The sequence below is a fragment of the Drosophila rhopaloa genome, unplaced genomic scaffold, assembly GCF_018152115.1.
Source record: "Drosophila rhopaloa isolate 14029-0021.01 unplaced genomic scaffold, ASM1815211v1 contig_115, whole genome shotgun sequence".
NCBI lineage: Eukaryota > Metazoa > Arthropoda > Insecta > Diptera > Drosophilidae > Drosophila > Drosophila rhopaloa.
The window spans coordinates 10,483,564-10,509,336 of record NW_025334990.1 but is presented as its reverse complement, the minus strand read 5'-3'; the positions used below and the strand labels follow the sequence as shown (position 1 = coordinate 10,509,336).

The following is a 25,773-nucleotide window of genomic DNA, read 5'->3' as shown; positions in this document are numbered from 1 at the left end:
CTCTTCGTATTTTTTCGTCCTGCTCCTTGTGCTGCTCTCTCACTGTCTCTCTCCCACCCTCGGCCAACCACCACCAACAGGCGATAGCGGCGGCATTTGAACTTTCAACCCCCGAAAAGCCACGTGCTCCTGCAGCTTTTGGCCTCCTTTTCGCGTACGGCAATCAATGAAAGTGAAGCTTTGCCCAATTTAAACCCGCTGCCAGCCCAAAAATTTCCATGCAGAGTGTCCTGCGTCAGTGGTTGCGTGTGTGTGTGTGTGTAGGGTTGTGCCTGCGTTGGTAGTGGTTTTTTCACCACCCAAGCAAAACCCACCACGCCAATTCGCGAGCTTCACGCGGCGCCAAGCGATTTGGATTCAGTTTACAACGGAAAGCACAAATCAACGGTCGTGAAAATCGAGCAAAGCTCCGTGTGAAAAACGCAGAAATTCGTTGAACGAAATTAATATCGAGCGTTTAGCAGTATTAAAGCGGAGATCAAGGAAAATCAAAGAATTTTCCAAATCGCGCGAGTGTGTGTGTGAAAAGTACGCCTAAAAGCAGCCTGGAATTTCAAGTCCCACAGCCAAGTTAAATTTTGGTACGGAACAAAAAAAGCAAGGCGAAACTTTCTGCTTGACGTGTCCTGCCCACTAACACACACACACATACACAAAGGACTTCCTCCCTATCCTTTTCTCTCTCGCTATCTCTCTCTGTCTCTCTCTCAGTCTCTCTGGCTCTCTCTATCCCCAGAGCTCTTCTTCTTTTCCCTATCATAAAAACTCGAGGTTGGGGATGCACGTGGATTTCCGTGAAAACAGTGAACTTAGCTTTATGTTAATTTCATTTGTTTCGTGCCCTTAGCTTAATGGAAATCAGCATTTTTGTGCATTCAAAGCGAATTCGCATTCCAAAAACCAACAAAACGCTACAAGTCTGCGAAACATTTAACTTTGCACGTTGACATAAAACTACTATATAGAGTACATTTTTAGAACATGGGAAAACCCAATCAGATTTTGGCAGGGAAAACCATCTAATAATTAATCACTTGACTGAGCGATCAGAGTAAACAAACATTTTTAAATTGGGTTTCTAAGAAATTTCATTTGAGTAGATTTGGTATTGTTCCTCTTGTTTATGTTATCCAACCTAATGGAACAAACCTAAAAACGAATATGTTATAATCAAATGTTTTATATATGAATTTAAGGGAATTATTTGAAAATATTTAATTGAAGTATCTTAATTTGAAATATAAATTTCGTAGTATAACCTTTTGATACCCCTTAATAATCAGTCATTTTTATTTACGCTACGATGCGTAAAAGGTATCCTTATCTTTGCAATAAAATCTCATTAAAACAATACAAGTGCCCATAAGTACCCATAAAAAAATATAAAGCATAAAAGGAACATTTTCGTTTGGAGGTTTTAATAAATTGCATTGGGGCTGGCAATGGCATTGGCCGAGGGGATGTTTTGGGCCACAAAAGCTCAACCCTCCCCATCGACCTCAACAGGCCAACAGTTGATGCTGTGCCAAAAAAAATGGGAAGCACAAGAAATTGAACTTTGTGCCTGTCTGATTGCATTTTGTTTCCTCCCTTCTCCCTCTCTTTCTCCACCCCCTAAAGCCATCTCTCTCTAGAGTGAGAGCGAAAGTTGGATATTTACAATGTATATGGTACTATATAAGGTACTGGTACACTGGCATTTTGGCCATCTTCTCGGCCAGACAAGTGCACTAGTCCTCCTGAATCTCGCCAAGCGGACATTGTTTGATGAAAAATTAATTTTGGATTTGGGTTGGGAGTGGGACACTTGCCACTTATTGATCGATTACTTTGGGGAAAAGGTTAAGTCGCATGAACACATATAGTAAATGGTAAAAAGGGTCGATTTTTGTTTTCTGTTGTTAGTATATATTATTTGATACCTCACGCCCTATAATAAATAGATCGTTTTTCATATTTTGTATTTATTTAAAATACAAAATTATATTATTTAACTAAATAATAATCCCAACTATGGTTCTAAGTTGTGTAAAACCACATTTTACCGATTTCCAAAACCACTGAAACAATGTTTTTTATCTTAAACTAAAGATTTTATTCTCCAGCGTAGTGTTTAACATCAGGTTATATGTTTACCCTCTGTAAACAATAAAACATTTATTTTATTAGTTCTTTGAATTGTATATGTTATTATTATGTCTAAGAAATAGGCCATAAAGGGAGAGACAAAATAAATAACAAATCGGTTGTGTAAATAAAAGTAAAATATAAACAAGAAACAGAAGATAGCATAACAGTTCAGATATTTACAATTGAATTTTAGTTCCTCGAAATTTTCGTGTTTATTATTTTCATTCATAATTCAAAGAATTTCGTTCACAAAATATTATATTTATATGTATGTCAACAGTTAAGGATGATGTAAATAAAATAAATATATGTACATTTATTTATATTTTCATATAACATTTAACATAAGAAATATGTTTCTTCTTCAAATGAAATTAAAAAACTGGACTTGAAATGCTATAATAATTGCTGGAAACTTTCCTCCGCTCCGTAAGCTGCGTTTATTTACATAATATTATTGCAAAACAAACCTTGCCTCCTCCGAGCAGAAGTTTACCAATAATTGGAGAAAGTAATCCAACACCAATGAGAGGGGAATCCCATTGTCAGTTTAAAGTGCCCTCCTGAGCAGACTGGCGCCAATTTCCAGGAAATACACAGTGGCGACTACCCAAAAACTTGAATGCATCGAAGGCTGGGCATCAAGGTCAGACGGAAGCGGAAGTGGGGGTGCTTTTTGGCTGGATTTTTGGGGGGCCAAATGTCCTCGCAGATTTTCGGCGCAATTCCCGCGTTGGCGGCAAACGAGGGCCAAATCAATTACTAAGAGCAAAGGGCGAAAATTGCATATTGGCAGCCGACAAACAGCTTGCGCAATACCTCTCTGTTTATATTTTGAGTGGATCCAAAAATAAACCACAAATATGGTACTATTAGTTGGCATTCAAAAATTCAAGAGCTATATATTTCTAAACGATTCGCAGTGTATTTATTATGGCATAGCGTAAACAAAAAGCCAATAAAATGTGCAAAATCGATTGCGTAAACAGAATGTATTTCATTGGCAATCAAACTGCATGATTTATGCAGAATAGGAAAAGACAGCTGGCCCTCCCCCTGATTTCCACCTTACCCGCAAAGCCGTTCTTATCGATTTAGCCTGCAACACGCCATGTCAGCAGATTCCCTTACTTGCTTTATTTTTACTTTACCAGTGTAGTGTGTGCCTGCCCCTCTTTTTCGATCTATTTCGAGGGCACTTTAACTGGGCACAAGCTTTAAATTTCTATTCCCATAGTATGCGAGTTGAAAGGGGATGAACTTGCTTTGTTTTTTTTTTAGGAATAACATTTTTGCCACGACGCAATTGGGTTTGTCCTTTTTTGCTTGCTCAGGACCCAAGCTTTTCTACCTGTGTGTGAGTTTTGGGGTTGATCTGTTTTTTGCCCGGTATATTTCCATTCATTTAAATTCTGAGCAGATGGGTATTCTTCACTAATTCCCCGGGTTATATAAGCAGGATAAGCAATTCTTCAATTAGGTCCTGTCACAGCCAATCAGTCGCAATCTTGACCCCTCGTTGAGTAATTTCCTACGGCAATGATTTAAGCATTGTGTTCAGACCACTTTCGTGGGGGCCAAGTGTGCCAACCCCTTCCAATGACAGGGCCACGGTCATATCCTGGCCAGAGCTTTATTTAGAAACGCCGGTGATTGAAGGCGAACGAACAGCCATCTACATACACATTCACATCCCCACCATTAAACTGCGACGCAGAAACAGCAACAGCACAACAATCACAGGACTTTAATATTTTCACACACTGGTTTACGTAACAGCAATCGTATTGTGTAATCAGTGGATGAGTTTTCCCGAGACGGATGGCAGAGCCACAACTCAGCGGGGTGAAAATGTGGAAAAGTGCATACTGCCTGTCCTGTGATTATTGCTCGCTTTCATGCCATTTAATCAGAGACATTGCAGCTGGGTGGTATAGTTTTGGCTTTCTGCATCTATGAGATACATTTTGTGGCTGGATAAATATTTACAACAATGGGTGGTTGGGTGTAACGATTCGGGAAACGCAATTGGAAAATGAGGCAGCCATCAAAAGACGTCATAGCGCATTACGTATACGCAAAATATAGAAGAATAGACCAAGAACGTATGAAGTGTGTTTGTGAAGGTGTGTTCGTCCCCCGTGAAACCCCCACCCCCCGCAAGTCCATCAATGAAGCGGCAGGACGCCAAAAGCTCTGAAGAGCTTTTCCTTCTCTCTTTAAGTGGTGAATTGCTGCTTCTTGCCTCACAGCTGCTGCTCCAATCAACACACCCAAGGCTCTCTCTCTCACTCTCTCTCTCTCTCTCTTTAGGGGATGGGGGGGTGGAGGGGTTCTCTAGCCCTAATTTACTACGTCAGCAACAGAGGACGAGCCTCCAAGTAAATAGCCACCACATAGAACGACCAATGGGTAACAGAACCCCCCTTTTAGTTCGGGGCCCAGTTTGCTCTTTTTTTGCTTTTGGTTGCTCTTTCAATTTAAAACGACCTTCTGCGGTAGTCAACACAATTTTTGGCTCTCCTCTACACCGAGCAACAAGGTTCAGGAAGTCACGTTTCGAGTGGGTGGTTGGGCGATTCAGTGACTCGTTAATAGTCCTTGGAGCTTCTGGGTTGTTTACTGCTAAAACTAAGGATCTAATTAACCTCTGACCCCCCACATACGTGACTGAATGGGTACACAGAAAGAATTAATGATACTAAATATGTTACTTATAAAATGCATTATCAGTAATCATTATAAACGTTTTCTTGGAAGGTTACCAACATTTTTCAGATGAAATTCCTTTTATTTTAGGTTTAAGAATCTTAATTAATTAATTAATTCTTGAAATTTTATATATCTTTTTTACCAATGAAAATCAACTAAGAAAAGATACAAATATTTTTGAAGTCCCCTAATAATATATATATAATTTTAGGGGTTTTATTTATAGAAAACTAATAAAGAATCCTTAAGGTTAATGCAAAAAACTAATAAACATACGTTGTATATAAATACCCATGGCACTACACGAAATTTGCATAGTAATAAAATTACGAAAGTTGACAGGGGGAAATAGGGAAAAGCGTGGGCGAAAAGTTTCCATTAACCAGCGGAGAACCCGCCTAATGGCAAACAATTAGGACGTAAATTGAGTTAGCAGCCACTAGAAGCGGTCTCAAGGACGAACCGCCACACAAATGGGCAAACAAGACCACACATTCGCACACACAGTGATACAATTCGAGGAGTATCGATCAAACAGTGGGTCTGGGGCGAATCCCACTGGCGCTGCCATTTCCTAACCGGTTGCTCCACTTTTCCGCAGACGGTAACCACGGACACTTCGCCAGGGCAATCCGCACGTTGATGGCTGCCACCAAAATCATCGATGCGCCGCGCAACGGCCACGAGATGGCCCCATTGAACACAAGGGCGAGGGGGGACGGCACCCACGGGGTGACCATCGTACTTACCGCCCCGCAGCGCAACTCCGTGCAGTCGGTGGACATCCCCGGAAATGAACCCGAACGAGCCGCCTGGAGCGGCAAGATGCAGTTCTTCCTCAGCATCATCGGCTACTCGGTGGGCCTGGGAAACATCTGGCGGTTTCCCTACCTGTGCCAACAGAATGGAGGCGGTGAGTACCAAGACCTAAATAACATAAGTACTATTAAATATATTGATGATAATAATATCATTCTTCACAATACGATAACAATATAAGATCTTAAGGATTATTTTAACTAATCAACCTGGTTTCAGTTCTTAGTTTGACACAATATAATATAAATTAATATGATTTAAAATTGATTGATTGAATTGAAAATAATATCATTCTTAACAATACGATAACAATATCAGATCTTAAGGATTATATGCTTTAACTAATCAGTTCTTAGTTTGACATAATATAATATACATTAATATGATTAATGTTAATACACATTTTTACAATAATCTATTTTAAATAGTTTACCTTTAACAGACACTGTTGATATTCAATGGAATTAGAACAACATCTTGATAGTGAATAGTATAATTATTTACAATACGATAACAATATCAGATCTTAGGGATTATAAGCTTTACCTAATCAACTTGGTTTCAATTCTTAGTTTCACAGAATATAATATAAATAAAAATGATTTAAAAATAGTCTTTTAGGTCTAATATAAATTAAAGTGATTTGAGTAAACTTCCAATCAATATAATACATTTTCTTCATGAATTTATTTTAAATCGTTTACCTTTAACAGACACTGTTGATGTTCAAATTAGTATTAATATTCATAATATTTTTATATAATTATAATAATTAGTAAATTAGTAAGTAATATTCACATGCTATAATTCCGAGTCGATTACGAGTTTTGTAAATTGTGTCTGCCGTCTGTGAGTTTGAAATGGAATTTTACGCAAAGCCTCGGATTACCGGGGCAAAAAGCGCCAACTGGGGCAGTATTTTTCAATCAATGTCTGTTTGACTGCACGGGTCACCTGCGTGATAACGCTAAATTGGGTAGACCACCGCCACGCCCCCCGCGGCCCACGACATGTGTCATATCCAATATCAGTTGGCCAACGAACTGCAGCTAATCAGGTGCACAGCTTTGACAATAACATTATGGGATTTAATGTGCACTAATTGCCTGGCTTTCGACGGCGGAAGGGCCCAATTGATGGCCTTGGGCGGGCCAGTGGGCGGAGATGGGTGGTTTGGGGGTGGGTTGGGAGGTAAAGAAGAGCACGCACATTTCTAATGGCGATTTAACCCCACCCTGGTTTTAATTCAATTACAATTGACAGCATGCCCAGCCATCGAAGTTCGAATATTCTCTTGTTCTAGTTGGCCAACCAGATATTTCAAGACCCGGCCAGAAATGCAAATTTCCGGCTTGCGTTGGATTGATTTTGTGTCACGTCACCTGCCTTTCAATTTTGCATGCAGAAAAAGTATAACAATGTCTATGGAACAAATTCTGGTCTGAATTCATTATTTACAGGCATTAAATTCTTTATTAAAAATGTCTTTGTTACTATTTGGGGCCCTTTTTTTGGTGCAACATACTATTTTCATAAAAAGACTTAAGTTTATCCATTATTAAATATTATTATTTGTAGGATTTAACTCATCTATTATTTACTTTTTTAATACTAATAGTGTGATAAGCCTGAGTCAGAATAGTTAGATAATAAAAAAATAATCATAATAATTGTTAAATATGTTATTTATATTGTACAGAAGTTATATTAAAAATATTTATAATAACGTTTTAATGAGGCATTGGAATTAGATTGGTACTACTCTTAAAGTTAATTATATGTATATCAATTTTGGTTTTCTTTGTGAAACTAAACCCTTTTATTGCCCATTTTAGGTGCTTTTCTGATACCCTTCATGATTATGTTGATACTGGAGGGCATCCCTTTGTTCCTCATTGAGCTGGGAATTGGTCAGAGAATGCGATTGGGTGCCTTGGGTGTTTGGAACACCATTCATCCCTGGCTGGGTGGCATTGGAATCTCGTCGTGCATAGTGACGCTGTTTGTGGCTCTGTACTACAATGTGATTATCACGTGGGTTTTCTTCTACCTCTTTAATAGTTTTCGGGTGAGTTTTTGTTTTGTTTACCCAAAGATAAAGTTCTAATATTAATGAGTTCCCAATTTAGTATCCTTTGCCGTGGTCCACCTGTCCCTTGAATGGCACAGGTTTTGAGCTGGAGGAATGCGCCAAATCCTCGGAGACGACGTACTTCTGGTACCGCACCACCTTGGATGCAGCCCCGTCCATGGATGAACCGGGTGGCCTCAAGTGGTGGATCGTGCTCTGCCTGCTGTTGTCCTGGACCATTGTCTTCTTCATCGTGATGAAGGGCATCCAGAGTTCCGGCAAGGTGGTCTACTTCACCTCGCTGTTCCCCTACATTGTGCTGACCATCTTCTTCATTCGGGGCATCACGTTGCGAGGAGCAGGAGCCGGGCTAATGCACATGTATACGCCAAAGGTGGAGAAGCTGTTGGAACCCACAGTCTGGCTGGATGCAGCCACCCAGGTCTTCTACTCCTTTGGCCTGGCCTTTGGCTCCTTGATCGCCTTCGGAAGTTACAACACGCCCAAGAACAACTGTGTGAGGGATGTGCTCCTGGTGTCCGTTTGCAATGCAGTCACCGCAATCTACGCCAGCGTGGTCATCTTCGCCATTCTGGGCTTCAAGGCCACCGTCAATGTGGATCGCTGTGTGGCCAGGTGAGTCATTGGGTTAGGGAGTGGGATTGAGATTGGAAGTGGGATTGGGATGGGGAGTAGGTTTGGGATTGGGAGTGGGTCGTACGCATCAGTGGCTACGAGGTGGGTCAGCAATATGATGACCAGTTGTAACCGGCGCCGTTCTTTGTATCTATTTGCGTATCAATGAGTTGCCGGCTCGGTGGGTGTATCTCCGTCCATCCATTGATATTCGAATCGATATATGGAATCGCGGTCGTGTCTGTCAATTTGCATCAATTAACGGACCCACTTTGAGTTATGCACAATTGCTCTTGAACTGCTTCGCCATCGGGTTCTAACCGATTTCAACTGGTGTTCATTGATGGTTTAACCCTCTCTTCCCCGCACAGCAATACGGATATCCTGGTGAAGAACAAACTGCTGGGACTTAATGACACCCAGGGGTATGAACAAGCCATGAGCCTGCTCAATGGGACAGAGCTCACCCGTTTGCAGTTGAGCGAATGCAGTTTGGCCCACGAACTGGACAATGTGAGTACTGTCTGGATGAGGTATTAGTTTGGAGGGGGTTTAATATATATATATTATTTCCATTCAGGCCGCTGAGGGCACGGGATTGGCCTTCATCGTGTTCACCCAGGCCATCGTGGAGCTGCCAGGAGCTCCCTTCTGGGCGGTGCTCTTCTTCACCATGCTGCTGTCGCTGGGATTGGGATCACAGATCGGCATCCTGGAGGGCATGCTGTGCACCCTCTTCGACATTGACATTATCAAGCGGGTTAAGAAACAGCATGTCACTGGCGTGGTGTGTCTCTTCTGCTTCATTGTCGGTTTCATCTTCTGCACAGGTGCCGGGGAGTACTGGCTCAAGATGTTCGACTCTTTTGCCGGCACCATTGGCCTCGTGGTGGTGGCCCTGATGGAGATGATAGCCGTGATCTTTATCTACGGACATGAGCGGTGAGTTTGGGTCTACAAAGATGGATTTAACAGATTACTAAAGGTGTTCTTATCACACAGCTTCACTGAGGACATTTACCAGATGACCGGCTACCGACCTGGTATCTACTGGCAGTGGACTTGGCGGTACATTGGCCCCGTCATCATGGTCTGCATCTTGATCTCGTCCGTGGTCTTCATGGTCATCAAGAATCCCACTTACGGTGCTTGGAATGCCGATTTGGTGAGTAGTCATTGGAGTTTTGATAAATCTAAAAAATATTGTGCAGTGCCCACATTAAGTATTTCATATCTTCATCTATATAAATTCAATAGGTTTTTCGGTTTATAAACTAAGCTACTTCAAACTTTTTGTAAAGTACTATGATTAGAAATGAATTGTTCCTAATTTTCCTTAATAATAATTAACATAGTCTTGTACAATTGTTTTGGGGTTTTAATTTTAAATATCTCATAGTTAAGCAAAGCATATAAAGATTCATGTTATAAAGGAATATATAATTAAATAGGATATTTACTTTTTATCCTATATATTTAATTTGTTCTCCTCAAAGTAAGCCCTTCTTTCCCCTTGATTTTCTACCACTTGTTCTAACTCCCATTTTTCTTTTTCCCAGGGTATGATTGAGCAGAAGAGCTACCCCAACTGGGTGATGGGTATCGCCCTGTCCATGATCCTGGCTGGCGTCCTGCCCATGCCCATCGTGTTCCTGATGCGCAGCTTCCAGTGCCTGAAGGTGGACCTGGACATCCACCAGGGATCGATCCGACGAAATGAGACAACCGCCTCCACCAAGGAGATGATCGACAATGACGACGATGTAAGTGCAGATCCTTGCTCAAGTCGGATGATAACACTTTCGATTCAATCTCGATTTGAGCTTTCTTTGTACCATTCGTTGTGTTGTTAGGCTAAGATTACGCCCATCTCTCTTTTGGTCTATACGTGTGACTAATTGTGTCTTTCTCTCACCTAACGATACATTCCTCACTCTTGCGCTTGTTTTTCCTATCTGACAATGCTTACATCCAAATACCGATTACATAACCAAATACTCACGCTCATTGTCGTTCAGAATATGAGTCCGGATATGCCACCGCAAGATTCACTAGCGGCGACACGCTTCACAATTGGAGACTTTGAAGTAAGTTGTGCCTCGTCCTGGCTAGAAAAGCCATTACCCCTCCAGAAACCCTCCTCCTGTCACCTGCACATCTCTAAAAACACTAAAGCTAATCACACAAATCTCTGCTCTTCTTTCCTTCTGCTCCCGTGTCCACATTCATTGGTCAATGTTTAGAATTAGAACGAACCCAAAACGAAGCCATGGATACGAACTTAAGAGCAGCGCCAAGTATTAGAGAACCCCAGAGATCAGACATCAGAAACCAGAAATCAGAAAAAAATTTAAACTAGGATAGCTCTAAACGTAGTTCACTAAAGACCTTTGCATGGCCCAGAAACACAGAACACCGAACACTGAACACCCTGAGAAACAGAAATACCAAGGACATGCCTCGACTCAAGTAGAAACCAACTGCTCATCCTCGGTTTTACCAAGCAATTACCTGTACTCAATACCACTAAGAACTAATCAACGCACAGCAATTAATCGTAGCTAGCAAACAATCGCAAATAGCTCTTTTTAAACAAAAAAAAAAACTGAGGCCAGAACAATTATTTACAAAACTTAAGTTTAGGGAAAAGACTAGCAAAATCGCTTGAGGGCTCAGCAGGAGTAGGGCAATGAATGTACATAGACTTAGGCAGTTCAGTGGCATATAGAAACCCAATTGGCAGCTGATCGTGGCTAATTTGCAGGTAAAGTAACAGAGAATTAACCAAGTCTTTTACCATTTACATTTTGTTTGTTGGTTGGTTCGTTCGTTTGTTTGTTCATTGCTTTAATGATTTTTGGTATGATTCAAATGTTTTACTTAAACGTCGGTCCTGGTCACCATCGATAGTATCGATATTAAAAATAGTTAAACATCCGAAAAAATTAAAAAAAAACTAAAAAAATGTAATATTTTAAATTGAAACATAAGAAAGTTTGCTTTTGGTTAACAAATTTGGTTTAATAATTTTTGTTGCATTCATACCAAAAAATTTTTCATTTTTAAAGTTAAAAAAAATGTATAAAAATAATTTTTCTGTTATTTAAAAACTCCAAATATCGATGGTGACCCAAAACTATCGATAATCTGTTTCAAAACCACCGATAGAATTGACAGTGCTATCGATTGTGATGTCAATAATTTCATACAACAGGCGGACCCTGAAATATACATCTACTTTACATCTCATGTATGTTACTGTCGAATACATACATATCATTTGACTCTTAGTGGTTATAATTTAAAAATTGTGCTTTTAAGGCCACATATTGGCCGTAGAGAAAGCTTTCGCTTGAGCTTGTGTAGAATATCAAGTATACGCAGCGTGGTGTCAGCTCATTTGATTTATGTACTATAATTTCGTAAGCAGTTCTTGATTTCCTAGAGGACTCAGTCCGCCCATTTGTTTGCCCGACATGTTGAAGCCACCCTTCATCCGTATTCCCCTCTTTCCAATCAGGACGACGAGGACGATGAGAACGACTTCAGCGGTCCTGCGTTGGGCGGCCATGTAAAGACCCAGAGCGACTTCTCCGACGACGAGGAGGAGGACAAGCCCATGACCATGCGGATGATGATGATGCGTCCGACGACGACAACAACCAAGACATCGAACGCGCTAAATGTGCCAACAAGCAGAAAGAACAACTACAAGAAGGATGCGTACGATGTCTAGGAGAGCCACAGCCCACACATATGCAGAAACCGATAAAGATACAGATACAGATACAGGTAGAGGTCCAGGTACAAGTCCAGATACAGGTCCAGGTCCAGGTGTGAACCGAACCGAAACGAAACGAAATGGCAAGTGAAAAACTAATTTAATTGAGACGAGCGGTGAGGTGAGAGCGTGACGAGCTGAGCGCAAACATTTATAAATATTTACTCTAAGTATTTTAACATAATTTAAATCTAAACTAAGTAATTACCAAAATAAAACAACCGGAGAATTGCATTCGAGTGCGTAACTAAAATTGTTAAATCGTATTTTAACACAAACTGAACTAAGCCCAAAACTAAACTAAATTGAACAAACTATGTACGAGTACAATGTGCCGCAGGATGATATGTATTATCTAAAACGGGTTGCTAAGAGTTTAAATTCGATTATGTAGCATTTAGTTGGAATGCTTAAAGCTTTACCATTAGACATTCGAGCACACAAACTGAAAGTATTTCCGATTCCCACGCCGCACACCCCCGCCCATCCCAATAATCCTTCCCAAATTTCCCGCCAAACCTCGGAGAAAACTCTTCAATGGCAAAACGCTTTTTTAGACGACTTAGCCAGCGCATTTCCAACGAGTTAAACTCAACATTTAGTTGTAGTAGATATCTGCCGTTTTTATTTTGACCTCAAGCAGAACTCACCCGAACGAAAAAAAACAAATATGTAATCTAAAAAGAGTTACACACTTTAATGATACTTCAAACAGGTTAAGAGCGTTGAGACACAATATTAACACTTCGAGTTCTAGTTGAGTTAAACAAATACCTATACTTACTATACTGATTAGAGAAAGATGCATGGAATGTGTGATATTCTAAATAATATCCTCAATGTTTAGGTGTTAAGACTCTTCATCCTTTCCCCCCCAAAAAAAGTCACTCACTATTTTCCCCGTGCAAGCCACTCAAGAGTATTTTCCCACGCTGACAGAGCTAAACAAAGTAAAACAAAAGATGAAAAATAAACTGCTGTGAATAGTTTTAGTGGTTGTAAAGTTCTATCGAAGAAGGGAAACCATAAAGCGTCTAATATTTAACTAGTTGTTAAGCGGCACCCCATTGTTCACTTGAGTTCACTCCACCGGATACCCAAAAAAAGATAATCCTTGCCATATTTCCAACTCGGTTTCCGCAAAATGGTTCTCATACAATCCCCCAAAACTTTCTCTTATTTCGGTAAGGCAAAGGCAAAAAGCAACACTGATATCTGAATACAGACAACTGAATCAAAACACATGGAATTTCGAAGTACTCAAAGTCAATGCAAAGGACGGACAGCAGAACGTTGAAGACAATAAGACAATTATAGAAATATACTTATGATATGGCCCGTCGAGTTTAGAGAGATTTGTAGTCCCCGACGTGGTAGATTTCCCCATAGCAGAGCTGGAATTTTTCCATTTTTACCTTATTTTTGGGAGATATATGTATCCATTTTGTACACCGCCAATCGAAAACAGTTCCAATCAAGGATCCAAATAGCCAGCAGATTTATACGTACGTTTACATGACTCTAAAATAAGAGATCCCTAAAATCAGTTACCCCAATATCCCCCACCTTATCCATTAAAGTCGAATCCTCGCAATGCAAACGCAACCGAAACCGAAACCAAATACATAGTACCAAGCCTAATTGTATAGTTTACTTGTTTACGCCACTATATATATACGAGCATTAAATCTATATATACAGTACATATTAACCTATATACCTAGCTCTACTATAAATATTGTATATCAATTATTGTCGTAGTGCTAAATAAAGCCCCGGACTCGTGTAAATTTGAATGTATTAAAAAACACTGCAAGGAGAAGAATACTTATATGGAACATTATTGTATCGTACGCAAGAAATTATTATTAATAAAGATATTTCATGATTAGTGCGTTAAGTTGAAGAAGAGCAAAACGAATTCCGATTGTTTTTTTATTTCAGGTTTTTGGTGGTATCACTGTACCACAGATGGCACGTTTAATCCCCGGCAGACGAATCTGCAGGTTTTTGACTGGGTTTTCGATAGACGACAGCGTTTTGTATTTGGTTTGTTGGCCCCTGGTCAAAGCACCTTGGACCGGGAGCTAACGACTCCCGATTAGGCTTATCGCCCAGGGGAAAGTTTCGATTTGTTTTGTTTTGGTAGCATATGATTAGACAAGTCAGGCCTCTGAAACCTCTGAAATTGCTCGGGAAAAAAGAGTTTTCTTGTTGACCTTCAATATTAAGTATTCCGGCTGGCCGTTTTATTGGATATCGGCATCGTAAATGACATTGTTCTATAAATATGCTAACACTAGTAAAGCGATAAAATCCAACTGGAAGCCACGTTCGATATGGCTGAAATGATAAGCAGAATGCAAGGGGAGAAATTAATTCATTGAGAGTCTACACTAAAAAAAAAAACGAAGGCATTTGAAATATTAAGTTAAATTCGTTACATTTTTATTTCCAAAAAAATCTTTTGTTGTCTTTTGTAAAACTGAATTTTTTAAATTAATTCTTTGAGAGTCTACACTAAAAAAAACAAAGGCATTTAAACTATTAACTTAAATTCGTTTATTTGTATTCCCAAAAATTTTTGTTGTCTTTTGTAAAACTGAATTTTTTAAATTCATTTATTGAGAGTCTACTCTTAAAAAAAACGAAGGCATTTAAACTATTAAGTTAAATTCGTTTATTTTTATTTCCAAAAAATCTTTTGTTGTCTTTTGTAAAACTGAATTTTTTAAATAAAACCCTTTGTTTTTATTTTAAATATAGATTTTGTTTTGTGGTCGTTTAACTTATTTATCTATGAATCTATTGAATTATTGCAAAGAAAATTTTTAATTACAGGTTTATTTTTATAATTTCCCTTAATAAATGCATATTTTTAACTACCATAGTATTTCATGTCAGAAGCTACATAATTTCAATTCTTATTAACATACATATATACTTATAATTTTATCCAAAATTATGTGAGTTCGTATTTTGTTTCCTTCTTTTACTACTTTACGTTTACTCAGAAACGACATATGACACCAGAGTGGTGTCCAGTTGAAGTATAAAATAAATTTATTTTTCGCTGTGTAAAGGCAGATCAGCGATGGCGTAATCCACGGCCAGTGTGATAACAGCGCAGACATTGCAAAAGAGGCAATCTCGGGCAGAGACTCGCCAGACCGGTGTGCCCCGCAAAGGGGGCGTGGCCAGCAGCGCAGAGTACCACCCCGACTTTTCCGGGCCCCTCTGGAGCTTTCCACAATATCCCGCCGGCGGCTGAATATGCAGTGGGCGGCACGTAGCACGAGCGGCAAATGCAACGGCAGCAAAGTGGTGGGGTCTTATCTTATCAGAGCGCAAGCCAAACATATAGTCCATATGCTTCAGCGGCAAGAATCAAATCGAATCGAAGCGACTGGGAACTGGGAACCGGGATCGAATCGGATCGCATGAGAGCGACGGAGCAAAGACCCAAGTGGAACCGAAAAAGCAAAATGCTCGGCTGTATGCGGACACATGTTACTTGAGCGCAGCGAGTGCCGCATAAAGTCAGTTTGGCTCGTTGTGCCAGAGCAGCAACAAGTGCCCCGCTATATTTGAATCCGAATCCGAATCCGAATCTGAAACATAAGCTGTGGCTGTAGCTGTAGCTGAAACTGAAATTGAAACTGAAGCGCAACAAGTGCTTAAAGAGATATTCAGAGAAGAGTGCTTGGGAGGCTGTGAAATAAATTCAAATTAGTCGGCAATTTCATCAAATTAACAGAGGGCCCAACGAAACCGAGCGCAATAAATTAATTAAGACGGAGATAAAATTGCAACTGCATTGGCTGCCAAGAGTATTTGTGGGCAAAAGTGAAAGCGACCAGGTGACAGAATGCTGCTCAAAGGCGCGCAACTGCTGCGATGCGGGTGAGTCTAATGGGATTTCGTGGGATTGGCGGGATTCCAGGTTGTCAATACATCGACAGGTTGCAATTGGGTGGTAAATCAATGGACTTCGTTTGGTTCGATAGCTGAATACCCTCTAGGCACGAAGAAATACAAAAGTTAAGTGCTTAAGGGATAAAGAGTTACCTTTTTATAAACATATAGACCCCACAGGGGACCCAAAAAATATCTGAGATTATAAAGTAGTATCTATCAACTACTAATCAGCATTAAAAATAAGTTTGTTTGTTTATCTAATCACCTTAAAGGGTACTTCATAAAAACAAAACACTTCTTATCTAATGGGAATGCTAATAGTTTTTAATATATAAATAATTTGTTTTGAAGCAAAACATCAAGATTAAAGGGTATGCTCAATAAATATTAAGTGACAATATGAGATTCCATGTATAAACTTATGAACTTTAAGGCTGATTATTTCAATTGGTCAATTTTGTTTTCTATTAATATTATACAACTGGCAAATGTTTTAGATTAGACAACAATTTCTCAACGCAAAATGCTAAAAGAAATATTTGAAAAACGTCGTTCATAAATCTGTAAATAAAGGGAGTACCAATACAATTATAATAGATATGTTCTTAAACAGTTAAATATTATAATTTATTATATATCCTCTTAAGTTATAGTAAAAAACAAAACACCCGTAATTTCTGATTTGAGGGGTATGCAAATAACATTGTGTGGTCTACTCGTCTTACAAGCCCTAAGGTTAATCCCACTTAGTATTTGCCATTCATTAGTAACTTACCTATCTCAACTTGTGTTTGTTACTAGTAGTTATGATTCACTATCGCATGGCGGGAAAATTCCACGCTCTCGACGTCGCCGTTACACTTCCATTCACGTAAACAAGAGGCATAATCATCCCCAGCAACCGACATCAATGTTAATGTCATCTATAAAGCTTCCAAGATCATTGCACTCGTCGCTAAATAAAGAGTTCTTAATCTCTTAGTGGCTGGGTTTTCGCATACATCTCTCTTTTGCAAAAGCTCTGATTTATTGTAATAGTAATTTTATGTTTACACATACTAGGGAGTAACGAACTTATCATAAGATTTTGAACAAATATTTTTGTTTGGGGTTAAACATTTCTTTGACCTACAGCTTTTGTTTTCTCTTACACTGGAAAAAAATGTATCGATCCTAGGTTTTATTATTTAAAAATATAAATTTAAAAATTTTTGTATTCTTTTGTTAAAATATCAACCTTTGGAGTTTATACAAATTATTATATATTTTATTTGTATTTATAAATGCTTTGTTTTATTACTTAGAGCCTCAACAGGGTTAGGTCAAAATAAAAATAAGTTTTAGTTAAATATGTAAATTAAGAAATGAAAGTAATTAAACTATGCATAAAATAACATTCAAAATATATTAAATTGGTAGTGGTGATGGCTTTTTTAAATTGTTTTTTAAAGAGTAAAGAACTTTAAGTATTGTTATTGCTGATAACAACTAAAAAAAGAAATATTTTTCCCTGCCTACTTTCAGGCGACAGGTTGGTGACCAAAGCCTTAAAAGTTCTCTTGGTGCGCCTGTGTTTATGCAACACTATTTTCTAAAACGTTTTGTTCAATGAAAAGCTATTCGATTCCCGCCTCTTCTTTTGTTTCTGCCTTTATCAGCGTTTCTTTATTATTTTTGTAGTTTTGTTTTGGCTCGTTTTCTCAGTGTGTGCGAGTGTGTATCTGTGTGATCGCTGGCAAGTTGTTCGACTGGCTCTGCCTCTCTTTTGTGTGTTTGTGTTTATGTGTGTGGGTGTGACGCTATTAGGCGGGCAAAATAAAAACAAAGCACTGCATGTATGGGTTTTTTTCAGGCCGCCTAGCAACAAAAAGTCTCGAAATCTTTGTCAAACTGTTGACTTTTTTTTGCTTTTGGCTTCTGTTTTGATGGGGTGGCGTGTTTTGGCGTATTTTGGCGATAAACCCACTCATAACACAACTGCAGCAGCTAATTCTCCTTCATAACACTCATGTTTTGCCTTTTTTAGAGTTAGTAGGAGGTATCCAAGAGATACTTTCCCGTTTCGTTGAACTGCCATTGACGATAACCTTTAGACAAAGCGACGACTGCGAAATAACAACAAAAATAAATAATATTATTGTTGACGACGCGTGTCTAAATCTTTATTTTTTTGCAGGCCGAGCCCCCGTTCGCCATATTTGCCATAGCAAATAGCTACATTTATGCAGTGCGAAAATCAAAACAATTTCTTAAATATAATAAATGTTATTCCTGCTTATCGGTTGCGAGGGACACGCGCCTTTTTCGAAGGCCCCATCGATCAGGGATTGCTTTACTGAACATAGGAAATAAGGCTCCTAGTCTGTTAATGATGTCTTATCAGTTAATGGTTTGTTTACCACCCATTCCCAGAATACCCAGAAACTTCTAGATAAGATTCCTCGGTAATAATGACGCTTCGTTTGCTAGATTTCCCAAAAAGTGAATCATCCCCATTCATTGAACAAGCTGCATGCAACCAATTACAGCTTTTCTAAGTAGATTTCACTCCATGTAATTCGTGGAATCAACCAGACCAGACCAGACCAGACCCCCATTCAACCATTACCTTATACACAGTATACCACTCGCGGAATACTTTAATCTACAAATACGTACATTTCAATATGGAAGCGTGGGCAGTCTGGTACCGCTTATCAGTCGGTAAACAAAATACGAAATTAGTTGCCTCTATATTTGTGGACTTTGATATGCGGTAATAAGCATTCTACTACAGCATTCTATAGGTACGAATGTATATACTATCCTCCAGACTGGGAGCAATAAAATCCAGTTCACACTGGGTACACTTTATGCGTAGTTTATGGAGAGCAGAAATTTATGGTAACAAAGGTAGAACAAGGAGTCTAGGAACATTGGACTATGATTACTCATTTAGCAACATGTTCTTTGTTATTTTTAAACATTTTTATTAATAAAGTTTCCTTAGGAATTTATAAAACGTGTAAATTCTAGATGACGCAGATTATAATCTAGCTAGTGGAAAACTTTGCATCTGAGGAACTGATAGTCATTTTTCCTCTTAGTAAATCCCACGTCAAAGCTGTTGTTAATAGCTTAAACGTATTTTGATTTAAAACTAAATAGTTTTTCTACGCAAACTTGCTACTTGTAGCTTAAGTGCCCATAAAAGTCTGGTCACCACCCCTCGATGGTCTACTGAGTCCTCGAAATGATAAGCCGCAGATTGTGGCTGCCCTTCGCCTTCATTTGGTATTTGGTATTTGGTATGGGATTCTTTCATCCAATCTAAGGCGAAGGGCCAAGGCTAATGAACCCTCTGATGGAACCAGTTTCGTTTATTTCGTCAGACTTAAGTACAGTTTTCGGTTGTGGAAAATCTGTTGAATCAGCTGACACCCCCATGACTGTTGCCAAGTGTTCTTTGGGGGGACATTTCGTATCCCACTAACCGTGGTATTAATAGACTGATATGTTCTTTTTCCATATAAAACCACACACATCAGAGGAACACGCGCTGGCTGAAAATTCAACGAATGTATTTAATGCTTGTTTTTGCAATAAAAAAACCAAAATAAACGCGTAAACAAGAAGAGGAAGTCTACGAAGTGGGGAAATACACTTGATTCGCAGATAAATGCTTACTCATTGAATGGGTCACAAGCTAATGGTTAATTTTCAACAACTTTTTGGTAGGGTATAGGTGGCCAACTGTGCGGATTGGTCAACATTCGTGGCGTCATGAGAAGGCTATAGTTGCCATTTCAAAAGGCCAGGGGAAATTCTCGCGCCCATTCCGCGACAACGAAGTGCTCTGTGTTATCTCCCAAAATAGCATCGAATACGCAGCGAATTTTCAGCTTCCAATTGAGGCGCGTGTCCCTAATCAAATCCACTGCGACAAGTCGAGTGCTGCCCAAATAATTAGCTGCTGGTGTCAACAGCGATACTCGAGCGGTGCGATTTGGTTTGAAGCGGTTCGCCCATTAATGCTCTTATCAATATCATGCTAAACTGCTTGACTATTTAACAAGAGTTCCACGAATACCGAGCCTAACAAACAAAGTTCTCACACGCAAACACCACGATAAAAGCCAGACGCATGCCATGAAAAACCCAAACAAAAGCCAGTTAATATGATCATACTAAATTATAATTTTCATTCAATTTAGCGACTTAATTTGTCATCTTCGGCTATTCAGGGTCTAGAATTGGCAAAGTTGAGACATTGAGAGACATCGCTGGGTTTATCATTCACCTCACATGCCCCGACCATGCAGACAACTTATGCTAATATAAACCAGGCCAGATTGGTGACACTTATAGTGTATATATTTGTGTATGCAGAGTGTCTGACGGAGAAAACTGCGCAGTTCCGAAACTACAAAACATACATTAATTTCGGGGGGGATTTCTACAGTTCATCTGACGTCACAAGTGGGGCAACCCTGATCGCGTGTAAACGATTATTCCGAATTGGAGGGGGAGATTCGCTAGACTTTGAACCCCATGTAACCGAGAGCTGTCTAGCATGTGTGATCGGGTGGGTCTTTTTCGAGTCCGACTGTCTGACCCAGAGACATGTGTACCTCGGCGATATCTGCCGGAAACGAGGTGTACCAGTAGATACCACCAGGCTACCTGCTCTTCGCCTATCTGCCAAAACCAAAACAGAGAGCACAAAAGAGCATTACCCGAGGCCGCAAAAAGATGATGAAAGATTGCATCATGCTGCCGGGGGAACACCAACTGAACCCGCTTCTAATGAAAGTGATGTGGGCTGGCCGCAATACGAAGGTTGGTCCTCCATCTCCAATCCCCATTCCCCAATCCTCATACCCCAGATCATCGAGCTCTGTGCAAATTGCGGCGAGCAAGTTTCTCGAGTTTGGAGTGGAGCTCTCCAAAAACCTGAACGACCAGACGAACAGCTGATCAGCCAGTTTGGCTGTATCTTTTCTGTTTGTATTTCGATTTTGTTTTATTTGTATTCGTTTCTTTCGCGGCACTGGCTCTTTTCCAGCGGCGGTGCGTTACCGCTTAGAATTTCAAATTCACGTTACGAGGTCCGCCAAGGGGGTACAGTTGTGCTCGCTGCGAGTAGTCAGCTGTACGACCGGAGGTAGCTGTAGGTGGAGTATCTGAAAAGGTCTTTATCATTGGTTAAACAGTTGGGTGGAGTGTTTGCCTTACCTTTTAACCTAACGGTTCCCTAACCTAGGGTAATATTGCTCAACATTTTGTATTTTGTTTACCTATTAATATCCAATGTTTTAATACCAATATTCCTTTATTGCAACACTTTTTATTAAAGTAACCTTTGAAAAACAGAAATTAAAAGTGTTTTATCTTTGCTAGTAATATAATCCATTTTTATTTTTTAATTATTATAATAAGAGTTTTAGGAGATATTACTCGTATTTAAGTAGATTTATGTTGTTGCCTTTCCTGGTAATAAAATTCTTACATTATAACTATAGTAGAATTTAATCTAATGCAGTTTTGTTAAAATAAAATATGATTAGTTAATGCTTTTATTTTTCATTGTGTGATATTAGTTCCATGAGTGCTGCATTTGTTTCTTAATTTCTTAATGTCTTTCTTTCAGTTTGGTCTCTCCAGCCCGGAGTTACAATTTCCGGCTGACCTGTCGCTTCCTGTCCGTCCAGTATGGAGATGCCAAGGTGCTCACTCCCGCCGTGAAACAGTATGTGGAGAAGTGCGTGGATCTCTGCCAGCCGGAGAGGGTACACATCTGCGATGGGACCGAAAGTGAGAGCAAATTGCTCCAGGGTCTAATGCTGAAACAGGGAACCATAATTCCACTGCCCAAATACGAGAACTGCTGGCTGGCACGAACTAATCCGACGGATGTGGCCCGAGTGGAGGGCAAGACGTTCATCTCCACGGATTGCAAGGAGCAGACTGTTCCGGTGACGGAGAAGGCCACACCGGGAATGCTGGGCAATTGGATGGCGGAGGAGGACCTGCAGGCGGCGATCAAAGAGAGATTTCCCGGCTGCATGAAGGGACGCACCATGTACGTCATTCCATTCAGCATGGGTCCAGTGGGATCACCCCTCTCCAAAATTGGCATCGAAATCACAGACTCTCCTTACGTCGTGGAGTCCATGAAGATCATGACACGGGCAGGCAATCCGGTGCTGGAATATCTGCAATGTGGAGATGGCCAGTTTGTCAAGTGTCTGCATTCGGTGGGAACTCCTAAGAGTGGCACCCAGGTGATGCCATCCTGGCCCTGCGATCCCGAGCGCACCATTGTCCTGCACAAACCAGCGGAGAATGAGATTGTGTCTTATGGTTCCGGCTATGGTGGCAACTCGCTGCTGGGCAAGAAGTGCTTTGCCCTGAGGATTGGCAGCACCATTGCGAAGAGGGAGGGTTGGCTGGCCGAGCACATGTTGATCCTGGGAATCACGAATCCGCAGGGCAAGAAGATTTACATAGCTGCCGCTTTTCCATCCGCTTGTGGCAAGACCAACCTGGCCATGATGACACCAACGCTACCTGGTTACAAGGTGGAGTGCGTGGGTGACGACATCGCCTGGATGAAGTTTGATAAGAAGGGAGTGCTGCGAGCGATTAACCCAGAGAATGGATTCTTTGGCGTGGCACCTGGCACCTCGAGGGCCACCAATCCCATAGCCATGGACACGATATTCCGGAACACGGTCTTCACGAATGTGGCCTCCACATCCGATGGAGGTGTTTACTGGGAGGGAATGGAGAAAGATCAGCTGAAGGGGGTGACAGTAACAGATTGGCTGGGCAAACTCTGGTCTCAGGAGTCGGGAAAGCCGGCTGCGCATCCCAACTCCCGCTTCTGCACACCCGCCTCCCAGTGTCCCATCATTGATCCCGCCTGGGAGGACAGCGAAGGAGTGCCCATCTCGGCCATCCTCTTCGGAGGACGTCGTCCCACTGGAGTGCCCCTGGTGTACGAGGCGCGGGACTGGAAGCACGGAGTCTTTATTGGCGCCGCCATGAGGAGTGAGGCCACCGCAGCTGCTGAGTTCAAGGGCAAGGTGATCATGCACGATCCCTTCGCCATGAGACCCTTCTTCGGCTACAACTTCGGTGACTATCTGGGTCACTGGCTGAGCATGGAGAAGCGGGGACAGGTGCCCAAGATCTTCCATGTCAACTGGTTCCGCAAGAGCGATGAGGGCAAGTTCCTGTGGCCCGGATTTGGGGAAAACTCTCGCGTTCTGGACTGGATCTTCAGGCGGGTGGAGGGGGAGAAGTGCTTCGAGGACTCACCCATTGGCCGCTTGCCCAGCAAGGATTCACTGAATCTGGAGTGTCTGAAGGAGAAGATTGATCTCGGGCAGCTGTTCGATCTGCCCAAGGACTTCTGGGAGCAGGAGGTGTGCGCCATCGAGAAGTACTTCGAGGAGCAGGTGGGCCACCACCTGCCGGAACCCGTGGCCGAGCAGCTCAGGGAGCTGAAGGCGCGTGTGGCCGACATGTGATGTGTGTGTTCCATAGGTTACCCCCTAATCTAAGACCCAATTGCCTAAAATAAAACGAAACGAACGAGATTTTTATAGCGAAATTCGACTTGTGGCATTGTTTGGGAATGGAAATGGAATGCGAATGGGATTCGATTTGGGATTGGGGCGTGGCTTGGAGGTCGCTTATCAGTGGTCGCCGAGGCGGAGGCCCGTCCGCAATTGGCGTAAACAAGCGTATAAATCCATAATGCCGTTTAACCTAACTTATCAACAGATCGGGGCAATGAAAAACAAGCAAATAAAATGCCAGAAGAAGCCAAAATACTTTATGGAAGAAATGTTTTTTTTTTTTTTTTTTTGGGGCTCGTTGGGTTGCCATGGCCTGATTGCAAAATTGGAAGCGTGTGGTGTGATGTACACTTTGGGGTGCAAAGTGATAAGAAATCGAAAAATCAAAAGACCAAGAAACAAAAGGCTAGGAAACCAAGTTAAAAACCTTCTAATAGTTCCTAGCCCAAGAAAAGTCCCCTTTAAAAACCCTGCTACTGGTTGATGATTTTCCTTGGAAAATTTTACTGGTCAACAACACAGATCCGGGTCTGATCTATTTTTGCACGAGCTCAGAGGCTCGTCCACTGATAACCCACCCGGCCGTCCCACATCGATCCCCAAACAGATCGCATATTGATTATGTATATATTCCGCTTTTCGATCGTCTATTGACGTAAATTCCGACTAAGCCCGACTCATCGAAATGCGCCAACTGAATTCGCAAAAGGTGAGAACAGGAGCGAAGCAGTTAAAGTCTGAATCTGAATCCGAGTCCAAGTCTGGGTCCAGCAATTAACGCCGATGATGAAGATTATCAGGCCCAACTAGAAAAACAAGTCCATAGTTTATAAATAAACCAACCAAAAAACGAGGCGACGCGTGTAGACGAATTCGATTAAATTCGAAACTGGACAAGTCGTAAAGGGAGCCAAAAAAGAGGGTGGAGGGGAGGATGGAGGAGCCAAGGACCAAGGACCACTGGCTGACCAGGTTTCACAAGGCCATTGGGCAACAGTCCCTTCTGGGTCTAGGCTAAGTGAGCGGTAAAGGAACCTGATTGCCAACGGTCACCAGAAGTGGTAATTGCAACGGGGAATACAATATGTACATGCACTTTGTGATAGCTCTTTCCTTTGTCAGTAACTTGTACATTTATTAACATTTATTTGCCTGATTTATAACAAATTGATATGTGAAAAGAGGTATGTTCTTCTGGCAGCTGAAAAATAACGAATAATAAACCAAAATATAAATAAACACCCACATAAAATGCTAATAACATGCATATGTAGGTGAGGGGTTTCAACTTGAAACAGCTGGGTAACCAGAACGACTCTTTAAAAATCAAATTGTATTTTAAATTTTTATATTTTATGGGTAACAATCGTCATATTCCAAGAAAATGTATTATTACCTAAAACTTTTTCGAATGGGGGACCAGTTTCGGTGAACTTTTTCTGTGAGTGGCCGAGGATTCTGGGGCTTCTTGGTAACTGGATTGAGGGGCAAAGTCACCCCACCAGCAGCACCTTCATTTCTCCTTCCCCAGACACAAAAACAAAGGAGAGGCCACATGACAACCATTTGGGCCAGGCTATTCTTGGTGTGGCAAAACACACAAAACACACAAGAGTCACATGAATGCTGGCCTCCAAGGCGGCCATGGCCAATTCGAGGAGGCCGGGACTCATCTGGTTTGGCAAAAGGGGGGCGGATTAGCATACAAATTTTCCGTCACCGATTCTGCAAATAAGCGAAAGTTTTTTCGATTTGGCATAGTGCCCAAAATGAGACGTATAGTAAAAGACATGTGGTCAGCAGGCGTAGGAGGGCGCGTGTGGTGGAGGCCCAATGTTGCATTCGAGTGTGTGTGTTGCAGCCATAGAGGCATCCAGAATTTACCCAGTTGCTCGATGAGAGACAACTGCTGTTGCCTCAGCTGTCCATGAACTGGTTTCTATTTTCACTCTGGTCGTATTCGTTTCGCATAAAATCATAAACAAAATAATTAAATTAACAACGCGAAAGTGGCAAATATCAGGGTGTCAAAATAACAACAAACGCTTATCAATGCAAACGCACTAGAAAATACTCTCGATACGAGGAGTATACGAAAACAAGAGTCTGCTGTTGCCAAGCGGTGACATACCCCATACCCC

General features: G+C 41.0%; 2 protein-coding genes across 3 annotated transcripts; both read left to right on the top strand.

The window, feature by feature from the left end:
• Positions 1–377: 377 nt before the first annotated feature.
• On the top strand, positions 378–14,070 carry LOC108048645 (sodium-dependent neutral amino acid transporter B(0)AT3). 2 transcript variants are annotated; one of them, XR_001769495.2, is made up of 11 exons: positions 378–581; positions 5,444–5,755; positions 7,497–7,729; positions 7,791–8,368; positions 8,740–8,881; positions 8,949–9,310; positions 9,371–9,533; positions 9,928–10,131; positions 10,387–10,455; positions 10,612–11,132; positions 11,889–11,999. XR_001769495.2 is itself a non-coding variant. In XM_017129436.1 (9 exons), the coding sequence occupies exons 2-9, from the start codon at positions 5,485–5,487 to the stop codon at positions 12,102–12,104; spliced, it is 2,169 nt and encodes a 722-aa protein (XP_016984925.1). In that variant the 5' UTR covers positions 378–581; positions 5,444–5,484; the 3' UTR covers positions 12,105–14,070. The 2 variants fall into 2 exon arrangements, 1 of the variants encoding a protein (XP_016984925.1); XM_017129436.1 differs by lacking the exons at positions 10,387–10,455; positions 10,612–11,132 and having other exon boundaries at positions 11,889–14,070.
• A 1,018-nt stretch (positions 14,071–15,088) lies between these two features.
• LOC108048642 (phosphoenolpyruvate carboxykinase [GTP]) lies at positions 15,089–23,664 on the top strand. Its single transcript, XM_017129432.2, has 2 exons — positions 15,089–16,052; positions 21,697–23,664. Exons 1-2 carry the CDS (start codon positions 16,018–16,020, stop codon positions 23,579–23,581), a joined length of 1,920 nt encoding a protein of 639 aa, XP_016984921.1. The 5' UTR covers positions 15,089–16,017; the 3' UTR covers positions 23,582–23,664.
• The last annotated feature ends 2,109 nt before the right edge of the window (positions 23,665–25,773 follow it).